The sequence below is a fragment of the Triticum dicoccoides genome, chromosome 5A (assembly GCF_002162155.2).
Source record: "Triticum dicoccoides isolate Atlit2015 ecotype Zavitan chromosome 5A, WEW_v2.0, whole genome shotgun sequence".
NCBI classification, from domain to species: domain Eukaryota; kingdom Viridiplantae; phylum Streptophyta; class Magnoliopsida; order Poales; family Poaceae; genus Triticum; species Triticum dicoccoides.
The window spans coordinates 600200272-600221163 of record NC_041388.1 but is presented as its reverse complement, the minus strand read 5'-3'; the positions used below and the strand labels follow the sequence as shown (position 1 = coordinate 600221163).

General features: G+C 43.4%; 2 protein-coding genes and 1 long non-coding RNA gene across 4 annotated transcripts; 2 read left to right on the top strand and 1 right to left on the bottom strand.

The window, feature by feature from the left end:
* The first annotated feature begins 1458 nt into the window (after nt 1–1458).
* On the top strand, nt 1459–8457 carry LOC119303243 (casein kinase II subunit alpha-2-like). Its single transcript, XM_037580349.1, has 10 exons — nt 1459–1770; nt 3153–3282; nt 4176–4370; nt 4899–5056; nt 5738–5828; nt 5932–5997; nt 7303–7385; nt 7481–7544; nt 7628–7696; nt 7967–8457. Exons 1-10 carry the CDS (start codon nt 1541–1543, stop codon nt 8024–8026), a joined length of 1146 nt encoding a protein of 381 aa, XP_037436246.1. The 5' UTR covers nt 1459–1540; the 3' UTR covers nt 8027–8457.
* A 394-nt stretch (nt 8458–8851) lies between these two features.
* LOC119303240 (probable prolyl 4-hydroxylase 9) lies at nt 8852–18498 on the bottom strand. Of its 2 annotated transcripts, none has more exons than XM_037580348.1 (8): nt 18201–18498; nt 17981–18094; nt 16634–16791; nt 10373–10475; nt 10008–10103; nt 9583–9648; nt 9392–9511; nt 8852–9245 (listed from the first exon to the last, which is right to left on the bottom strand). In XM_037580348.1, the coding sequence occupies exons 1-8, from the start codon at nt 18339–18341 to the stop codon at nt 9159–9161; spliced, it is 885 nt and encodes a 294-aa protein (XP_037436245.1). In that variant the 5' UTR covers nt 18342–18498; the 3' UTR covers nt 8852–9158. The 2 variants fall into 2 exon arrangements, with proteins under 2 accessions (XP_037436245.1, XP_037436244.1); XM_037580347.1 differs by having other exon boundaries at nt 17981–18103; nt 18201–18497.
* Nucleotides 12356–13321, top strand: LOC119303242. The gene is made up of 2 exons (XR_005147861.1): nt 12356–12619; nt 12946–13321. It is a non-coding gene; the product is annotated as an uncharacterized LOC119303242 (long non-coding RNA).
* Nucleotides 18499–20892: the final 2394 nt, after the last annotated feature.

The window sequence follows — 20892 nt, the reverse complement described above, 5'->3', positions numbered from 1 at the left end:
TACGACGGAGATGTATCAGGGGGCAGTTCGACTATGGCACGTACGACCTTGCTTCGCTCTTTTGCCATGGCAAGGACTCGGCGATTCGGGCACGGAGGGCCCTCCAGCCTCTGCCTTAAGGGCTGCCACGACATCGCGCGCCCGCTGCCTCGCGCGTCGAGCACGCTATGCCTCCTAGCCGGTTTAACCGTAAACCATGGAGGCGGCTATGGCTCCATTTCGATGCCCGACGTTGCGGGGATGAGGCCAATGCATGCCGGATCTGATATTGCGGGCGGGTCCGGGCGTCCTTATATCCGCCCCGCATATAGGCCGGATATGGGGTTGCCGGTTAGCCCAAGCGCGCATGGACTAAGTTTTAGGCGTCCGGTTGGTTGGCAATTTTACATTCGGACCACTTAATTTATTTTATTTTTACATTCGGGCAGTGATTGTGCAGGTGGTCCGAGAGGCTCTGGTTGTAGATGCTTCGAAGTGAGCCAAGTGGCCATGATTCAAACCAAAATCGTACTTCCTCTGTTTGAAAAAACTTGTTCCTCAAATGCATATATCTAGCATTAAGTTTGAGGAACAAACTTGGCACAAGTATTTTCAGACAAATGGAGTATTAAGCTTGGTAGATTCAGGGCCTATTTGATTCCAAATAAGTCATCAACTTATAAGTCGAAAAGTGAAAAAAAGTGACTTATTTTGCCAAACAGACCCAGTTTATAAGTCATCCCAACTTATAAGTCATAAGTTGCTTCACCCCAACTTAAAACTTATAAGTCACCCCTTTTGCATGGGTCCCACCACCTTTACATAAAAAAAAGATGGAAATGTGTGGTCAGGAGACTGTGACTTAGGGCATCTTCAATGGTTGTAAGATAGTTGTTGGTAGATTTTGCCACATAGGATTTTTGATGATGTGTCATACAATAAATGAGGAAAGAGAGAAAGATTGTATGTACATGAATCAACACCCTTTGCACAAGCTTCAATATAGAATGAGAGAGCACATTATTTATTACTCCCTCCGTTTTTAAATAATTGTCTTTCTAGGCATTTCAACAAGTGACTACATACGGAGCAAAATGAGTGAATCTACACTCTAAAACATGTCTACATACATCCGTATGTAATAGTCATTTAAAATGTCTAGAAAGACAAATATTTAGGAACGGAGGGAGTATCTCACATCGTATTGGACAAACTACATACAACCCATTGAAGTTGTTGTATATTAAGGTGTTGTTGATGACATGTCATATTTTACCAACAAGCTAACATACAAACAGTTGGAGATGACTTTATTGGAACCAAACCAACCCTCAATGATTCAGCACCAGGCAATAATAAATCTTTGCCAAAAAAAGGCAATAATAAATCCACCTGTCAGTGACTCAACACGAGCAGATTCCAGAGTCTCCGACCCACTCCACCTCTTTCTCCACGCCAAAACTAAACTAAAAAGATTCATCTTCACCTAATCTCTCCCTCCTCCACCCACCCACCCCCCAGCCGGAAACCCTAGCCCGCCGTCGCCGCCGGCGATGGCCGCATGAGCGATGCCCCTCCGAGGAAGCGCCCGCCAGCCAGCTCCGTAGCTCGAGCAGCCGCCGCCGTCGTCGTAGCCGCCCTCGCGTCCTCCTTCGTCGCCCTGTCCCCTCGCTGCGCTCCGGCCGACGCGGGATCCAGGCCCGGCATGTCGAAGGCGAGGGTCTACACCGACGTCAACGTGGTGCGCCCCAAGGAGTACTGGGACTATGAGGCGCTCACCGTACAGTGGGGGTAAGGCGCTGACGTCACGTCCTAATCAGCAGCCATAGCTAATTTCTATGTTCACTTTGCTGATGGCTTGTATGCTCGTCGATTTCGGTCAGTGCTGGGTGTGGGTTATTCGTTGGGGCTGCAAGGTTAGGCGTGTGTTCAGTAGAGATTTAGTGAGGTTCGCGGATTTTTCTTCATCCCTGTCAATTGCAGGGTGTGATTGCTGATTAGGGAATTGCAGTTTGTCCGTGCGTGCGTGCACTCGAGAATACGAGCAATATAGTCCTCGTGTTCTTATAAAACCGTGTGTTAAATATTGCTTTGGTAGCTTCTGGCTTCTGCATAAAGCTTATGAAATTAAGAAGTTACTTTAGGCAAATAACCTTGAGTTAAAGATTGGTAATTGATATTCCCATGTCCCTGATCAGAAAGGTTTATTGAAGAATGGGGGTTTTCTCTGCAGTATTCTGCTTTTGACCTTTTCTAGCACTATCTTTCAGACTTTCACCCAATATTGTTAGGTATTCTACTTGAAGTTCATTTAATTCATTTGGACATGCCAAGATGTACACTGTCCTTACTAATCCACCTCTTTCCAGTAACCACTGTGGTCCTTCTAGTATACTTTAAATTTGTGCTGCGATCCTGCAGCAACTCCAAGCAACCACAATAATGTACTTATATTGTCCATTCTATTGAGATCATCAAAATGTTTTCGTAATGAATAGGCAGAGCTCCTGCTGGTTTCTTGGGAAAAAAATCATCATATTTGATGTACATCATGTGATACCAAGTGTATATTTGAACCTTCTAAAGACTGCTTTTGTTCAATTGATACACTTGTATTTTCTTTCTCTGCGTCAACTTAGGCCCAGTTCTTTTGACAACCTATGGCAGGTTATGGCATAAGCCGCACTCTCTCCAGCTTATTCTAGAAGCCGGCCTGATTTTTTGGGGGGCTTCTAAACTACGCTTTTAGAATAAGCTAGGGAGGGGGTAACTTATTTTGGCAGCCACCAACAGAATTGGGCCTTAGTTTGCTTCTGTTGTAGTTATTTTGATTGTATATTTAAGTGTGAAAAAGCATCGTGATTAATTGTAGCTGATTTGCTGGCCCTCCTTGTTCCATCTGTACTTCATAAGAGACTGTAGGGAAAAAAGTGTGAATGTTTTCTACAACATGGTGATATGAACGTCTTTTCTAAGAATACCTGTCTTATCTTTGCGACTTCTAATCAGTAACGATTTACTTTATAAATCAACTCTTAAGATTTATCCCCAGTATCGTTTTTGCGGTTAGTTTAATTCTCTTTGGCGAAAGATAATTGAAACCCTAGCCTCTTACGCTTTTCATGTTTCCACCGAACTAATACCGTGCTAACCATTGCCACATCTCTAACCAGTGAGCAGGATGACTATGAAGTTGTCAGGAAAGTTGGAAGAGGTAAATATAGTGAAGTGTTTGAAGGCTTCAGTGTTAACAATAGCGAGAAATGTGTCATTAAGATACTCAAGCCCGTAAAGAAAAAGAAGGTACTATATGAAGCTTTGTAACTTATATTGAGATGTGAACTACTCATTTGCATGTTGAACTGTAGATTTTTTTATCCCAGTAAGAATCCTTTTATGGATTATACAGAACCAAAAAGATTTCCATCAAGAGTAGAGCGCACAACTAAGAAATACGGGATAGGAACATAAAATAAATTGAGTAAACAGTAGTATAAAAATTTATAACTTCTCTAAAACTTGCAGAATTTGCTCGAGTGCCAGGTCAGTAGTATAAATTGAGTAAACAGTAGTATAAAAAAATTATAACCACTCTTAGCCGCTTCTTCGTCACTTTGTGATGGAGACTTGTGAGTATGTCATCATACCTGCCATGTCTGAAAAAGACACATAAGGTGCTTGGCATCTTGGTCGCAAAATTTATCTGTTCAGGCAATGTACCTTTTGAGGAACCTGGTAGGGGCACTGCCCATTCACTCAGAAGCATGAAAGGTAACTGTAATAACAAAGTGACTTGTTTTTAAGGGGAACAAAATAAGAGAACTCACAAGCACCCGCATTGACCCCCTTCACCCATTCTCCTGGCTAAATCCCATTGGGCAACATCTTCAATGGAAAGGGACACTACCTCCTGCAAAGTAACACGTTTTGTTGAGAAAAGCCAATAGGAAAACTATCAGATCCATGAAATGGAAAGCTGATTGATGCCAGCCTTGTTTGATCATAAATCTGGATCTATTTTAATAATTAGAATAACCATCTGTTTGTTCATAAATTCCCAGAAAAGAGAAGATTAAGTCCATAGTTAATGCCTGCACATACATTATTCTTACCATGTCATGCCTTGCACTTCCGTTAAATAAAAATGCCTTTCTTGGTGATGAAGCTCTTAACCTACTTGTCATATGTTTATACAGATTAAAAGGGAGATAAAAATACTTCAGAACCTCTGTGGAGGTCCAAATATCATCAAGCTGCTCGATATTGTCAGGGATCAACATTCGAAAACTCCCAGCTTGATCTTCGAATATGTCAACAACACAGATTTTAAAGTGCTCTATCCCACGTTGACAGATTATGATATTCGCTACTACTTATACGAGCTACTAAAGGTTTTGTTTACCATCCTAACTTATTTTACTATGATATTGAACAAAACTCTTTGTCCTCTGGATCAGCAGAAAGATTTGTGGAATACCTTTAGATATCAAGGAATATTGTTCTTCGGGAAATGTTGAAATTACCTATTAGTTTACTTATTTACGCTCCAATTACACCTGGTGTTCTAGATCAGTATCATTAATCCTAAGTCTCAACTTCTTGAAAGGTTCTCTGTGTAGCCAGCTCAAATGCATTAGCAACTAAAGTTCAGAATTAACGTCTGATAAAATAGTTGACCCTGAATTTTACTTGTGCTTTATGATCTAGGACTAGGATTTAGTGAAACACCGTTTTATGAAGTTCTAGTAATCTTAGAAGTGCTGGTTTCAAGATATTAGTGATTGTTGAGCATTTTTTTGTGCAAGATAAGTGCCAGGTCTCTGCTATATATTTTGAAGCCAAAGTCATGGTTTCAGACATGCAAGGATTTGCTTATTTGTGACATATTCCCTTTTTTGTTTATGGTTATACCATTCCAGGCATTAGATCACTGCCATTCACAAGGCATTATGCATCGAGATGTCAAGCCGCATAATGTTATGATTGATCATGATCTTCGAAAACTTCGTTTGATAGACTGGGGCCTCGCGGAGTTTTACCATCCAGGCAAGGAATACAATGTCCGTGTTGCTTCAAGGTTTGTGTAAATACAGTAAACTACTTGGTTATGTTATTTCTTACTACCCATAAAAATACTCCATCCGATCCAAATTAATTGACTAAAGTTGTACTCCCTCCATCCCGAATTACTTGTCGCAGAAATGGACAGGAATGGTTGTATCTAGAACTAAAAAACATCTAGATACACCCATTTCCACGACAAATAATTCCGGACAGAGGGTAAGTGTGCGTCGATTAATATGGATTGGAGGGAGTACCATTTTTCTTGCTCCATAACTTATTTGGATTGAACCCTTTTGATCGTTTGTATTGCGCGAGGATGACAATTTAAGAATATGACTTATTGTTGGAAATTGGCTCCAGAAGCAACATATGAGCAAATAAATTCACTCGATTTGAATCCTGTATTCCTGTTTGAGCTGCCTAATGTACTTCTTTCGGTGATGTATCCATGCTCTAAAATTTAAGCGATGAAGTAGTTCAATCATTATAATTATACGTAGAAATCTGAGCAAATTATATAAAAAAAACATGTTCTATCACTGCAAAACAATTTATTTTATCACTACAACATATTATTCATGTTAGCATGTTTTATTGCTTATTGGTCCATGCCACATGTTCTGATTTTCATTTATATTTCCTTACGTATGATTTTTAATATCTGAGCATAGCATTTTTTCCCCATTTAATCCAGGTATTTCAAGGGACCTGAACTTCTAGTTGATTTGCAAGATTATGATTATTCTCTGGACATGTGGAGCCTTGGGTGCATGTTTGCTGGGATGGTATGTATGGATTATGAATACCCGTATATGTTTCCTGGACTCAATGGGGTATTGACATCAGGTCCGTAACTGATTCATTTGCTACTTGTTTTCATGGCTGCAGATCTTCCGCAAGGAGCCATTCTTCTATGGCCATGATAACCACGACCAACTCGTGAAAATTGCAAAGGTGAGCCCCAGTTTGTTTCTGGCATCTCTCATATCTCTGGTAATAGAAGGCTTGTACTTCTTGCTAAATGTGTTTTAGTGATGCAACCCATGGTTTGGCCTTTTTGCTAAAAACCTTTCCATTACAAAACCTGTTTTCTGTAGCGTGCAGTGAGCACCATGTTCTTGAGTTCAGTTAGGGTTAAGATCGCTCAATCTGATTGGATAAGATTGTATTGTAAGAAAGACCTATCTCCTCTTTCAGAGTTAAGGCAGTTTGCTCAATAATCAAGGAATAAGTCACCCCTCATCTTCCTTTCCACGGTGGCTCCTTTCTGTTGAGGCCCATGGCTATGACCGCCCACTCCCAAATTAAAAATGCTCTGTACAGGACCCAATTTGCCGTTGAGATGACACTAAACCCAACAGCCAGATAACATACAGTGATATTTGTCCTAACTACATGTTTGGCAATGATTAGTCAAGGGAAACTGATTTTAATTTCCATTCCCCTGTTTGGCATGGGAAGGCAATTAGAGCTGAGAATTTAAGAGAGATTTAATTGCCCTTGTTTGGTTAGTGGGATTAGGCAAGGGAATACAAAGATTACAGCCGTACCTTCTCTTGCGCAAGTACGTAACTAACAGATCGTTCTGTTTTCCTGTCAATTCCCAATCCACTCTTCAATTACCAGGGACCCCCAGGGAAGAGATCTGAGGGAGTTGGGCCTCTTAATTCCCCTTCCTCTTCCCTCCTTAATTCCCAAATCCCTGAGCCAATCAAGGGATATTAAGTCCCACGCACCTTAAACTCCCATTCCCAACCTAGTCTCCCAACCAAACACGTTGTAAGGAGCTTTGCCTATGTTACACGTACCTTGCTCATTGTGTTCATATTTATGTACAGCCCACTTGATGCAATAAAACCACAATAACTTAGGGCTCCTTTGGTTCATAGGATAGGAATATCATAAAGGACAGCCCGGTGAAGGATAGGAAAATCATAGGAAGTGAGATGACATGTATCTCAGTTCCTATATGGAAACTGGAAAGAGATGTAATTTGATGCATTGGGTAGGAATTTTTCCATTGAGTCTAGGATAATGTTTTTTTTCCTTTGAAATGTGAAGGATTGATTCCTATCCTGCATAGGAATAGGAATTCATTCCTACAAACCAAAGGGGTCCAAAGTATTTTTTCCTACAAAATTCCTATCCTTTAGAATTCCTTCAAAATTCCTATAAACCAAAGGAGGCCTTACCCTGAATACATGGATACTTTGTCCAGCATAATAGTGTCTTATTCGTGCCACTTACCATTATTCTCAGGTACTTGGAACAGACAGCCTGAATGCTTACTTAAAGAAGTACCACCTTGAGCTTGACCCTCAGCTTGAACATCTTGTTGGAAGGTAAGCTGCATGCTTGGGGATGTTGATACCTTCCTCCTTTGTGTTTGAAGACCAGAATTCTGACCTTTCCATCATTCCATGTATGTCATGTGCAGGCACAGTAGAAAACCCTGGTCAAAGTTCATTAATGCTGATAACCAGCATCTAGTATCTCCCGAGGTTAGTTAATGACACTTGTATAACCATTATATGTTTGGTCGTGAGTTATTTGCTTGACTGCATGATTTCATGTGTATTTGTAGGCCATAGATTTTCTCGATAAGCTTCTTCGCTATGATCACCAAGATAGGCTCACTGCCCGTGAAGCTATGGTAAGTCAAAGACCGATAAACTTAATTACAATTCAAGACGATACTAGTTTTGTTTCTTGGACCTATCTTAGTGAAGTTGCTCTGCGCATGTACTTTCAGTTATTTGCGCACATTATGTTGCGTGCTTTTGACCATATGTTGGTTGAGTCTTGCTTACCTGTTTTTGAGTTCCAATAAAATATTTTCACACATCCAAGGTTCTATAACTGACCACTGATCAGTAACAATCATTTATTCTTTAGAGTTAATATGCTGCAAACGTGTATGTAGGCGCATCCATACTTCCTTCAAGTGAGAGCAGCGGAGAACAGCAGGGCACGGCCACAATGACATTCAGTGTGAACCCTGCAAAGTGGAGCAGTTGATGATTGTTACTGATCATCGCATGATGGAACTATTACAATGGCAACTTGGTCCAACTATCCGTCCTATGACTGAGATGATGGTCTGAGTCGCTGTGCGTGGACAACCCGAAAGAGCTTGTAACCTTGTATCTGTAAACTTCAGAGCAGACTGTGTATACTCCAGTGACAGTGGTTGATGAATGTGGCGACATGCATATCACCATTTCTGTAACAGGGTAAGTGAATTGTCTACATTGGGCAGTCCTAAGATCCAACAGTATTGGAGTTGCAACAGTGAAATGTATGGGTTATTTTTATTGGGATTAATCTGTGTTCTTGAAATACTAATGTGTAACATTAAAGACGAGTGTTTATTTGGAATTATCAAACATCAGTGGAAAAACCAGTATGTGTTGATATCCTGCAAAATTTCTCTGAGTTGTGCCTGCACATTACATAGCGAAAAACCCGTATGCACTTAGAAAAATTGTTGGACTGTTCACAGAACCCGTCCGAGTGTCTGACCATGCGACCCTAGTGTGCAGAGTGATGATGAGCCATCACGGAACAGCACACTCCATCATATCTTTGCTGTACTGCCATAGGGATTAACAATAAACGATGGTATACCTCTGCTCATACTAAATCAAACGTCTTTTAAGTTTGATCAAAATTGTAGAAAAACATACCCCCTCTGACATAATATTAATTTATTAATTTGAACTAAAACATCTTTTAAGTTTTAGTTCAAATTTGAACTAAAACCAACAACATTTATTTCGGATCAGAGGGAGTACCATTATCTACAACATAATATTAATTTATATACAGTTGATGTTCATATTTTTCTAGAGTTAGTCAAACATAAGCAAATGTTTGACTTACGACAAAGCTATAAGTTCAGGTATATTCTGGGACGAAGGAAGTAGAAAAGAAAAGATACATGACCCAGCCACCAAGATTAGACTAACACGACTGTCAAATTAGCAGATGGAAACTGCAAGTTGTTTTTTCCCCTACCTCACTGGTTCATGAAGGCCGATGGAAATTGAATAAATGTAATGTACAGGTACAAGATGGTGTAGAAAAAAATGATTACTATGTATGTGTTGATCTATTTAGGACGTGGAGCCTCTGTCTCTAATCCATTTTGTGGCGACCCATTTCTCTCCTTTGACCACTGGGCAGCTTCCATGAAGTGAAGTCTGCAGCAGCACATCGACAATAGAGTTAGAAATCCACAGACATATTTGGCTCTGGGGCCATATGGCACAGATATTAGAACAACATGTACTTTGAATGAAAATTTGTGACATGAAAGGCCATGCGAACTTGAGTGCCAAGAACCTACCGGATCAATGGTACCATTTAGCATAAGGGAGTAAAACAAGAGGCCATCCCCCTTCCTCGGTTTCACCTTTAAGCCGATGCACTGTTCGTAGTCGTAGCCTATGTTCATATTATCCCCATTCTGTAAATCAATAAAGAGTTCATTACAGTTCTACCCGAAACAATGCGTAGCAAAATTTCCTAAGTGCCCACCTCATATGGGAACATGGTTTCTCCACCTTCCTCGACATCCGTGAGGTAGAGCAAGAAAGATGCCACCTGTGGAAATGCAGTTAATGGTTTCTTAATTACATTCACCAATTGAATCAAGTAACTGAAGTCCCTTTTGTTCAGTGTTCAATCAAACAGACTGCGGACCAAAATATTTCTTAAAAGGACTGATGCAGAGTGAGTCGTAGTTGTGGAAAACCAAAACCAAGGAGATAAACAGAAAGGAATGCAGAGGACAGACTATGTTGAGATAAAACTTGTCATGTCGGATGTAGGGTTGTGTGAAAAAACAATATACATGTGTTATACACAGCTGTAAGCTTGGTAAAAAAACTTATCTCAAGTTGAAAAAAGTATTCAACATAGAGCTCCAATTTAAGCAGAATGCAAGTGAAACTAGAACATACCCTTTGACTTTTTTGTGGACCATATTGAGCCGGGTCAAATGCATCATAGTGTGAAGCATACTTCTGTCCAATCTCATACCGAAGGACATTAAATGGCTGCAACATATGACAAACGTAAAATCAGTGACATACTGTAACAGTGTTTTCTTAAATCAAAGAAACTTATCGGAAGGCTACATGGCACTACACAAACCTGGATGTTCAATGAGTATGAAAGCCGACAATTTAGCACAAGAAACAATCAATAGATCATTGCGAGAAAAAAGTTCAAGAAAAGATAAACAATCAGGTAAATGTAGGTAACTTTAAAACCACAACACCGTGCAAGCTTCCCGCTAATCCTACCTTGCAGAGAGTAAATTTACCTCTCCATGACTTCTTGGCATCATGGTAGCCTTTGCAATCTTCGTTTCAATTTCTGCAAGGGCTCCAGTTGGATCTTCTTCGGCACTAAGGAATGTGCCTGAGCTGTTTGGCAATTTGATACAACCATTAGCTCATTGCAGAATTAGATAAGGTTGTAAGCATTTAGTTTTTGTAACAACAAGAGGCATAAATTACTATAGATCAGGATAGTGAATCCCAAACAAGAGTAGTACTTCTGTACAAGAGTTTGAGCTTTTGTAAAAATGGTAGCTATTTCACGGGTTGAAATAGGACAAAAACCATGATGAACACCCCTAATAAGAATATGAAAATGAAGTATACGCTCAGCACTCCTATATGTCAACACTCTAGTAAACCGTGTGGGTTTTACACCATCACATCGTTTTGTCCCCTTCCCATTTTTTGACGCCTAGGTGGCCAATATCACACCAAGCATCACCAGCTTTGTCAGATTTTCCATGTGCCCTGCAAAACCTCACATGGACTCGGGTAAACCCAGCTTCTGTTTTCCCTCTTTTCTTTGCAACCAGGGTCTCCCAATGTCAAGCTCTGGTGCCTACTCTCCCCATATCTTCAACCTCAAATATCAAAGTTATCTGCTAAGGGTAATCATGAACTTACAGTAACAAATAAGATTGGAGATTTGGCACAAAAATATATAAGAAAAATATCCCATCTTATCAAGCCCATTGAAAACAAAGCACAGATCTGATATCGCTGTGCATTTGGCACCTCACAATCTGTTGGGCTGTGTCTTATCTGTATTTCAGTGTGTGTGTGTGTGTGTGCGCTTATGGCCCATGTGGCCCATGTGGCCCATGTAACCCTGCAGCCTATATATGTGCTGCCCCCTTGTACAGGAAACCCTAACTCCAATAGAATACAATACCAGGCCATCTTTCTATCCCAGCCGCCACCCCTCTCTCCCCTGATTCTACATGGTGTCAGAGCTTGGGTTCCCAATCCCAGCAGTGGTGATGGTGGTTGGCTGGTTGTGCTTGCTGGCGATTGTCTGAGAGGAGAAGGCTTGTGTGGAAGAAGGAGAGGTGGAATCCCAGATCTGAGGGGAGGAGGTAGTAGAGAGGTGAAAGTGGGGAGCAGTGGTTGCTGGAGGTTGCTAGTGGTGTGATTCAAGATTGGAAAGATGGGGGACAACCAGGGGTTGGTAAAGGCGTTGGAGAAGCTAGCTGAGCTCATCACTGTCAAGGCAGAGGGTGTGGCTTCCCCAGGTGCGCTTGTTCCTCAGCCTGAGGTGATACAGAAAATAGAACTGATGCCAAATGAAATCAAGATGGAAGGGGTCACAAACTACCTAAGCTGGTCCAGAAGGGCATTGCTAATATTGAGGACAAAGGGGCTGGAAGGCTATGTCAGAGGGGAAGTAGATGAACCGGCGAACAGGGCAAGTGAAGAGTGGAAGAAGTGGAGTGTCATTGACTCTCTGGTGGTGGCATGGCTGCTGAACTCCTTGACCCCATCCATTGCAGCAGCCGTGGAGACTCTTCCCCATGCAGCAGAGGTATGGAAAACCCTGGAAACATTGTACTCCGGGAAAGGGAACATAATGCTTATGGCGCAGATTGAGGATAGAGTAAATGAGCTAAAACAAGGGGATAAGTCGGTGATGGAGTATGTAGCAGAATTGCAGCATTTGTGGGCTGACTTAGACCACTATGATCCACTGGAGTTACCACATTCAGAATGTATAGTTGCTACTAAGAAGTGGGTAGAGCGTAGGAGAGTGATGAAATTCTTGAAGGGACTTAGCTCAGAATTTGAAGGAAGGCGTGCTGGGTTGTTTCATCAGCCAAAGCTCCCCTCGCTTGAGGAGGCAGTTGCAGCAATGGCACAGGAGGAGGTCAGGTTGAAGTTGACCAGGACTGGAGAAGCGAATGCATCTCGCTCAGCATTTACTGTGTCTAAATGGAAGGAGACAAGAGAGTGCTTCAACTGTGGAGAGAAAGGTCACATAAGCATCAATTGCACAACACAACACAGAGAAATACGTGGTAGGGGAAGAGGTTACAGCCGAGGTGGATACCGGGGAGTTAGAGGCAGAGGTAACTCGAGGGGTTCGAATTATTCCAGTGGCTTCAAAGCAAACTTGGCTAACTTGGCAACGCAAGAAGAAGGGACGTCAACAACCTCTCAAGGGGAGTCGAAGAGTAGAAGCCAGGAGGACAACACCTTCGGGAACTTTGCCCACTTTGTCTACACAGGGGAAGGTAACTTTGCAAATGCATCTATATCCACACATGATTTCCTTCCAGATTGGATATTAGATTCTGGAGCATCCAAGCATGTTGCAGGTACCTCAACTGAGTTTGAATCATATACTCAGTACCCAATTACACATTGTGAAACAATACAAACTGCTGATGGCACCTCACAACCGATTAAAGGAGTTGGATCAGTTCAATGTACACCCATTATTAAATTATCTGATGTATTACATGTTCCAGCTTTTCCTGTGAACTTGCTTTCTCTAAGTGCTTTGATTGATCAGATAGATTGCCGAATAACTCTTGATAAGAAAATATGTTTGATTCAGGAGAGGATGACTGGAAGGAAACTTGGGACAGGAACCAAGCGTAGTGGATTGTGGTATATGGATCGTGATGTGTCTAGGTCTGGTGCTAGTCCTATTTTGGCTGTACTAGTTGGAGTAAGTGAGACAATGGCGATGATCCATCACTGTCGCATGGGGCATATGGCTTTTGATAAGATGAGTAAGATGTTTCCTGATGTAATGCGTGGAGTAGACAAGAGTAAGCTTGTGTGTGATGCATGTGAATATGCAAAGCACACAAGAATCTCATATTTGAGTAAGGGGCTAAGGAGTATATCCCCGTTTATGCTGATTCACTCTGATGTGTGGACATGTCCTGTTGTTTCTGTTAGTGGAATGAAATATTTTGTGACATTTATAGACTGCCACACTCGCATGACTTGGGTGTACCTCATGCGACATAAAGATGAGGTATTCCAATGTTTTCAGGAGTTTTATGCCTATGTGCGAAACCAATTCAATGTGCAGGTGCAGGTGATCAGATCTGACAATGGAACTGAATATGTAAACAAGCAATTTGGAGGTTTCCTGTCAGCACAAGGCATAATGCACCAAACATCATGTCCAGATACCCCTGCTCAGAATGGTGTTGCAGAAAGGAAAAACCGACACATTTTAGAAGTGGCTCGATCACTTATGTTCACCATGAATGTGCCAAAATTCTTGTGGAGTGAAGCTGTCATGACTGCAACGTTCCTGATCAACCGGATGCCTTCAAAAATGCTTGGTATGAAGTCCCCATGTGAGATGCTATTTGGGGAGAACAAATTCTCAGTTCCTCCGAAGTTATTTGGGTGCACCTGCTTCGTTAGAGATCACAGACCAGCAGTGGGAAAGCTGGATCCACGAGCTGTAAAATGCATATTTGTTGGATATCCTGCAGGGCAGCGAGGCTATAAGTGTTGGAGTCCTGCTGAAAGGCGCATATTTGTAAGTATGGATGTCACCTTTCGAGAATCTGAGCCTTTCTATGGTGAGAAGACAGATCTCAGCACTTTATTCGAAGAACTTGACCACTCACAATCTATGCAGGGTGGTCAAGAGGGGGAGTGCAACTTGAGTGGTGAGTGCAGCACCAATGGCGACAAGGAGCAGCCAATACCAACCCCGAAAATAGTGGGATCCTTCATTCCAGTTGTAGTTGATGGGGCTGAACAGCAGAGGTGGCAGAGACCAAATGAGGAAAGGAATTCTCAGGTGTATACAAGAAGGAAGAGAGGTGTGGAGGAACAAGTGCATGAGGAGCAGTCAAAAGAAACTATGGAACAGGGGGAGTAGTCAGAAGAAACTCAAGCGACAGGAAGCTCATCTGAAGTGGAGTCATATGAAAATTCAAGTACTGAAGAAGCATCACCTAACCTGCCAATTGCTCTCAAGAAGGAAGTAGCAAGGAAAACTTTGAGCAAGGGCAATCTTGAGCATGACATCAGTAATTACGTCACCTATGAAGCCCTATCACCTTCATTTAGAGCATTTGTCGCATCACTTCAAGCCGTGATTGTTCCTAAAGACTGGAAAGAAGCAAGACAAGATCCAAAGTGGTGTGAAGCCATGAGGGAAGAGTTGGAGGCCCTGAGAAAGAACAAAACATGGGAGCTAGCAAATCTTCCATATGGGAAGAAGGCAGTCAGTTGTAAGTGGATCTTCACAGTGAAGCAGAATCCTGAGGGTAAGGTTGAGCGTTACAAGGCAAGACTGGTAGCCAGAGGGTACAGCCAAACGTATGGTATTGATTATGACGAAACATTCGCACCAGTTGCAAAGATGAATACAGTGAGGATTCTAATCTCATGTGCAGCTAACTTTGGATGGCCACTACACCAACTTGATGTAAAAAATGCCTTTTTACATGGAGATCTACAAGAGGAAGTCTACATGGAAATTCCTCCTGGACTTTCTACACCTGGGACTGTTGGGAAGGTTTGTAGATTGAGAAAATCTCTCTATGGTTTGAAGCAATCGCCAAGGGCTTGGTTTGACCGGTTCAGGCAAGCAGTTTGCAGTATGGAGTATAAACAATGCAATGGAGATCACACTGTTTTCTATAAACATTCCAAGCAACAGATTACTATTCTTGCAGTATATGTGGATGACATCATAATAACGGGAGACAATGAAGAGGAGATTGGAGGACTAAAGAAATGCCTAGGCAAAGCATTTGAAGTTAAGGATCTTGGTCAGCTAAAATATTTCCTGGGTATCGAAGTTGCAAGATCAAAGAGGGGAATAGCCCTGTCTCAGCGGAAGTATACCTTAGAGCTCCTAAGTGATATGGGAATGCTTGGATGTAGAGCAGCCCCAACTCCCATTGAACAAAATCACAAATTGACAGCACAGATGGGTGAACAAGTTAACAAAGCAAAATATCAACAATTGGTTGGCAAACTTCTGTACTTGTGTCACACTAGACCAGATATTACATATGCAGTAAGTGTAGTAAGTAGATATATGCATGACCCCAGAAGTGGACACCTTGATGCAGTCTATAGAATCATGAGGTATCTAAAGGGCAGCCCTGGTATGGGACTCTGGTTCAAGAGTAATGGCCATTTGAATGTTGACGGTTATAGCGATGCTGATTGGGCTAGCTGTTTTGATGATAGACGATCAACCTCTGGCTATTGTGTGTTTGTTGGTGGAAATTTGGTATCATGGAGAAGCAAAAAACAACCGGTGGTGTCAAAATCAACTGCAGAAGCTGAGTATAGGGCAATGTCTCAAGGGCTGAGTGAGATGTTATGGGTAAGAGGCCTTCTGCTTGAGCTGAAAGTGCTCAGACAAGATCCTCTGAATGTGTGGTGTGACAACAAATCTGCAATCAGCATTGCTAATAATCCAGTGCAACATGACAGAACAAAACATGTGGAGATAGACAGATTCTTTATCAAAGAGAAACTGGATGCAGGAATCATCAAGATAACTCATGTGAGCTCTGGACAACAAGTCGCCGATTGTTTGACAAAAGGTTTGGGAACCAGGGAGAACAATCTTGCTTGTGACAAGATGGGCATGATAGATATCTATCATCCCTCTTGAGGGGGAGTGTTGGGCTGTGTCTTATCTGTATTTCAGTGTGTGTGTGTGTGCGCGCTTATGGCCCATGTGGCCCATGTGGCCCATGTGGCCCATGTAACCCTGCAGCCTATATATGTGCTGCCCCCTTGTACAGGAAACCCTAACTCTAATAGAATACAATACCAGGCCATCTTTCTATCCCAGCCGCCACCCCTCCCTCCCCTGATTCTACACAATCCCTAATAAAATGTTTCAAAATATCTAAATCGTATAGAGACTAGGAGGTGAGTATTTGCACAACAAGTCAAGGGTTCACCGTAGTAGTGGAGAGACAGCGTCAGTATTAAGAGAAGTAAACAATTACTAGATACCAGAACTGGACCGATTTTGTTTGCTTAGAGTTTATAACTTACACTTAAATTATTCCATGTGATTCAAAATAGTACTCCCTCCGTTCCGAATTACTTGTCGCAGGTATGGATGTATCTAGATGTATTTTAGTTGTAGATACATCCATTTCTGCGATGAGTAATTTGGAACGAAGGGAGTAATAATTAACTGCTGGTCTCTAACAGTCTAACTCACTGGTCCAATTATCTAACCATTATGATGAATGCTCTGGGACTGTAAGAAGTTAGTGTAAGTAAAGATTTACCTTGTCCTTATTCCTTTGGTAGTCTCCTCGCTTTCTCCTTTCCTTAAGGCCAATGTTGATGGCCTAAGCCGTGCCTTCGCAGTTTTTACTACATTCTCACACTGTTCTGCTGTTGCAAATTGTGGAAAATATAATGCACGGGGTTGCCAGCTCAAAATCTGTTCAAGAGGATGAGAGTTACATTACTAAAGGAACATTGAGCAGATTCCCAAAGAAACTAAGAAGGGGTAAAGGCAGCATTGATTTATGTAGGTGAAATTGTGGTACAGGAAAAAGGAAATATACCACACGCAACAAGAAGGCTCAGCGCAACTTTTCAAAAGAATTTAGTGTTACCGTTCTTAAGGGCTAGTATAGTAGGTACCGAAGTTAGGAGCTGAACATGAGATTAAAATCCACACAGTACACATGATTTTTTTCCTCAACTTTTTGTACATGCACGTAAGTCAACATTTTGTAGCACCATAATTGTTTTATGAAATTCTCAAAGCGTTTGAGATTTGATTGTACAAACTCACGAAAAGATGCATATGGACATATGTTAATATTATACTTTCCGGATATGAAATGTGTGCATAGGAAGTGACCGGGCACCCATTTGTTAGGTACATGGGTCGCAGGAATGAAAACTAGCAGTTCCATCTTTCATTCGCAATGATGTCCTTCAAGTAACCAATTGCCAATGCAATTCTCCGACAAACAGATGACACTAGCTGTAGCTGGTAACAAAAATCAGATAAACAGTGTCCTTTTCCTGTAACAACTTCCTTTGAATAAGCTATTTCCCACGCAATTGGCCAATACCACAACTAATAGGAACCTAGGTAAACCACATAAGAGTCCTGAAGACTCACGGAAGAGGCGGAAATGCGGGGTTACAGACGCTATGTAATGCTCACAGAATCTACATGTCTTGCATTTGCTGGTAATGTCATCAGGCGCAAAGATTGTGACATTCCACATGTGTAACGATATTCAGTTAGGAATGTAAGGTACACCCAAGACCATGATAATTGCATGGGAGCTAAACTAACAACCGGCAGTTGAGTTGCCCACAAAAATGCTACGTATCAAATCAAACTATTCACACTAAATCCGTTGTGCAGACAGTAGATACAGTATTCCAAATCGGAGGTACTTTGCACCGACAAATCGCTCAACTGCAGTCTGCAAGTGACCCTCAGAACAGACCACTCTGGCAAATTGCCACCAAATGCACCGCGCATCCTCACCAAAAATTTCACGAACGCCAGCATCCCTCGTCCCCAATGCCAATCAGTGGTCACTGACACCCCCCTTATAGACTAAAATGGCAATGCGACGAAGGGAATCGGGACGAGGCGTGACCTGGTAAGGGATCAAGGAGGGCGTGGGCTCGCCGGACTCCCCGTACGCCATCTCCGGCCAGACCGCCTCCATGAGCCGCTCCCTCCGCAGCGGCCGCTCCACGTCTTCCTCCCCCTGCGGATCCTGCCACGGAAACAACCGCCAGAGCCACCCCAGATCAGAGGCCCGCGCGTGCGCGCGACGAAACGAATCTGCGGGCCGGGGCGGCCGCGTTAGTTACCTGGGTGAAGAGGAGGGAGCCGAGGAAGCCGGCGAGGAAGAAGAGGGAGCAGGAGAGGAGCACCACGGGGAGCCGCAGCCGCGTCCGCATCAGCCCGCCGCCTCCCCCGCCGCCGCTCCTGATGGCTCCGCCGCCCTTCATGGCCGCTGGTGCCTCTCGCGCCTGGCGTAGCGTGTTGGTTGGGTGGGGGGAAGCGGGAGAGGGAGACGACGAGGACGGAGAGGGGAGCTCGGGAGGAGGCGAGTCTTCTCTGGGCGGTCGTGGAATGGCTGCTGAAATTGATGAGCGAGCGAGCGTACGATTGGTTTGTTTGTTATACGGGGGCCGTGCGCTGATCTCAGACGCGTGCATGCGAGTCAATAAGTGTGGCGGTAATTAAAAGTGGCCGTTGTATAATTTACATCATCATGTAGAAAACTCCAATTTTAATAGATGATGTATATTTGTGATGTAAAAACTAGCCAGTTCAATTACTACTTCAATTGAAACATAGCAAGTTCAACTACTATTTCATTTGAAACATAATTAAACATAATTCGAATTAAAAATAAATTATATGACTACACTACTAATTCAAACTACTCCCTCATTTCCGGTTTATAGGGCTTATCTCAAAATTTTAGTTTTTCCATTTTATAAGGCTCAATTTGGTTGTTCTCCATCACATTTTCAGACTTCAAGATGCATTAAATCATTGCATGCAAGTATTAAGAGAAAACTGACCAATGCATGCATTGCAATTAATGCATTCGTAAACATAATTTTTTGAGGAAAACAAGAGCATTAATTGGGTGCTTTTGCAAACTACAAAAAATATTCCACCACTCATCATCTACCTTGGTTGGTGAGATTTTTGAATTAAGCCTTATAAACCGAAAAGGAGGAAGTACTACTCATTATCGGAGCTCTTGAAATGCTCCCAGAACTCATCCTTGTCCGGGTTGTCGCACTCCTCGTCCTCCTCCTCCGAGTCGCCCCAGTCCCCGGACTCAAGACTCGACATGGATCACCGTCGAAGGGTCGGCCTCGTCCTCATTATTCACCCCCTTATTCTTCGGCTCGGTCTCACGCTTCCAGTAGAACTCGCGCTCGGCCTGGAGATGCTCCACGCGAACCTTGCCATCGCCGCCTCGGCCTCCGGCACGAGGAACTCCATAGCTGCCCAGGTCTCAATCTCTGGGAAGTTGAGCTCTATCCTCGGCCTCCCGGCATGCCACGCTGCCATGTCGTACGCATGCGCGGCCTTGTCGATGGTGCGGTACATGCCGAGCCAGAAGCGGTGACCCTCGTCGTAGAATTCGACACCGAAGTTGCCGGACGGCTTTGCCCGCACTCTGAAGAGACCCGTCTTGCTCTTCGGGACCTTCTTCAGCGGCATGGTGGCGGCAGCGCGGCCTTCGAATCAGGCATTGGCGGTGCGGCGCGATTCAAACGGTTTGGTGGCGGACGGCGATGGTGGGGGCAGGGCAGGGGCTTGGTGGTGGCGAATTGAACGACAGCGGTGGCAAATCAGGCCGAATTCGAGGAGTGCAACGACGGGTGCCAGTGGGGTTGGGGCTGGGCGAGGCTTTGGCCGTGGCGAATCGGGGGACAGCGGCAGTGGCAAATCGGGCCTGATTCGAGGCGGGCGACGACGGAGGAGTGGCGGAACCAGCGGCGGGGGTGGTTGGTCGCCGAATCTAGCACGGGCGACAGCGGCGTGGTGCAGTGGGCGGGCGGGTGACGATGGCAGCGTGACGGACGGAGTGAGGAAGAAGACGCGCGGTGGGTGGGGGGATGAAAGGCAGTTGGGCGTTGGCATGCAACCAACCGTTTTACATCAACTGGGAGGTGGAGATGCAAATTTGCATCTCCAGGTGTTGTATTTTACATCACTTGGGCAGGGTGATGTTTTTTTTGCATCTACATCATCGGTTGGAGGTGAGTTTTTAGGCCCCGGAGATGCATAAGTTATTGACACAAACAATCAGAACCAACTGTAGGAGCCTTTTTAAATACTTCTGATCTGCTGCTATTTATCTTCAATCATGACAGTACAACGAACACCAGAAATAATAAATACATCCAGATTCGTAGACCATCTGGCGACGACTACAAGCACTGAAGCTAGCCGAAGGCGCGCCGCCGCCATTGCCCCTCCCTCGCCGAAGTGTTGTAGTGGACCATCAAGAAGTCGTTGGGCTATGGTCTCGTAGGACTAGCGCACCAGAACAGCAACCGTCGCCGATGAAGAGTAGCGTAGATCGAAAGGATCCACCTGAAAACACACTAACGTAGACTAACGACAAACAGATCCGAACAAATCCATCAAATACAGATCCGCTAGAGACAAACCTCCACATGCCCAGCGACGATGCTATTTCAACCCTAGCCGCCACTACCAAGTTTCTCCCAAATGTCGCTGCATTGGCCCTCCTCCTTTATCTCCATCTGGTGGTCTCATCGACAGCAAGAGGAGTGGGGACCCGTCCTTCCATTCATTTTTCTCCTTAGATTTTGTTTCCCCAGCGACATCATCGAGGTGGTGGCATCGATGTCGTGCTGGAATAAGGTCTCTCGAATCAGGTGCCGATGAAGGGCATTGATACGTCCATTTTGCATCATGTTTTCCTACTGTTATTTCTTATGTTTTGGGTCATTATTTCACTTTATGATACTATTCTTCTGACATTTTTCTCTTATTTTGCAAGTT

Coding starts and splice junctions, on each gene's coding strand:
- LOC119303243 (XM_037580349.1), top strand. CDS start 1,541: ATGAGCGATGCCCCTCCGAGGAAGCGCCCGCCAGCCAGCTCCGTAGCT. Junction 4,371..4,898: donor ACTTATACGAGCTACTAAAG/GTTTTGTTTACC, acceptor ATACCATTCCAG/GCATTAGATCACTGCCATTC. Junction 5,998..7,302: donor AACTCGTGAAAATTGCAAAG/GTGAGCCCCAGT, acceptor CATTATTCTCAG/GTACTTGGAACAGACAGCCT.
- LOC119303240 (XM_037580347.1), bottom strand. CDS start 18,341: ATGAAGGGCGGCGGAGCCATCAGGAGCGGCGGCGGGGGAGGCGGCGGG. Junction 10,104..10,372: donor TGCCAAGAAGTCATGGAGAG/GTAAATTTACTC, acceptor CATATGTTGCAG/CCATTTAATGTCCTTCGGTA. Junction 9,649..10,007: donor GTCCACAAAAAAGTCAAAGG/GTATGTTCTAGT, acceptor GCATTTCCACAG/GTGGCATCTTTCTTGCTCTA.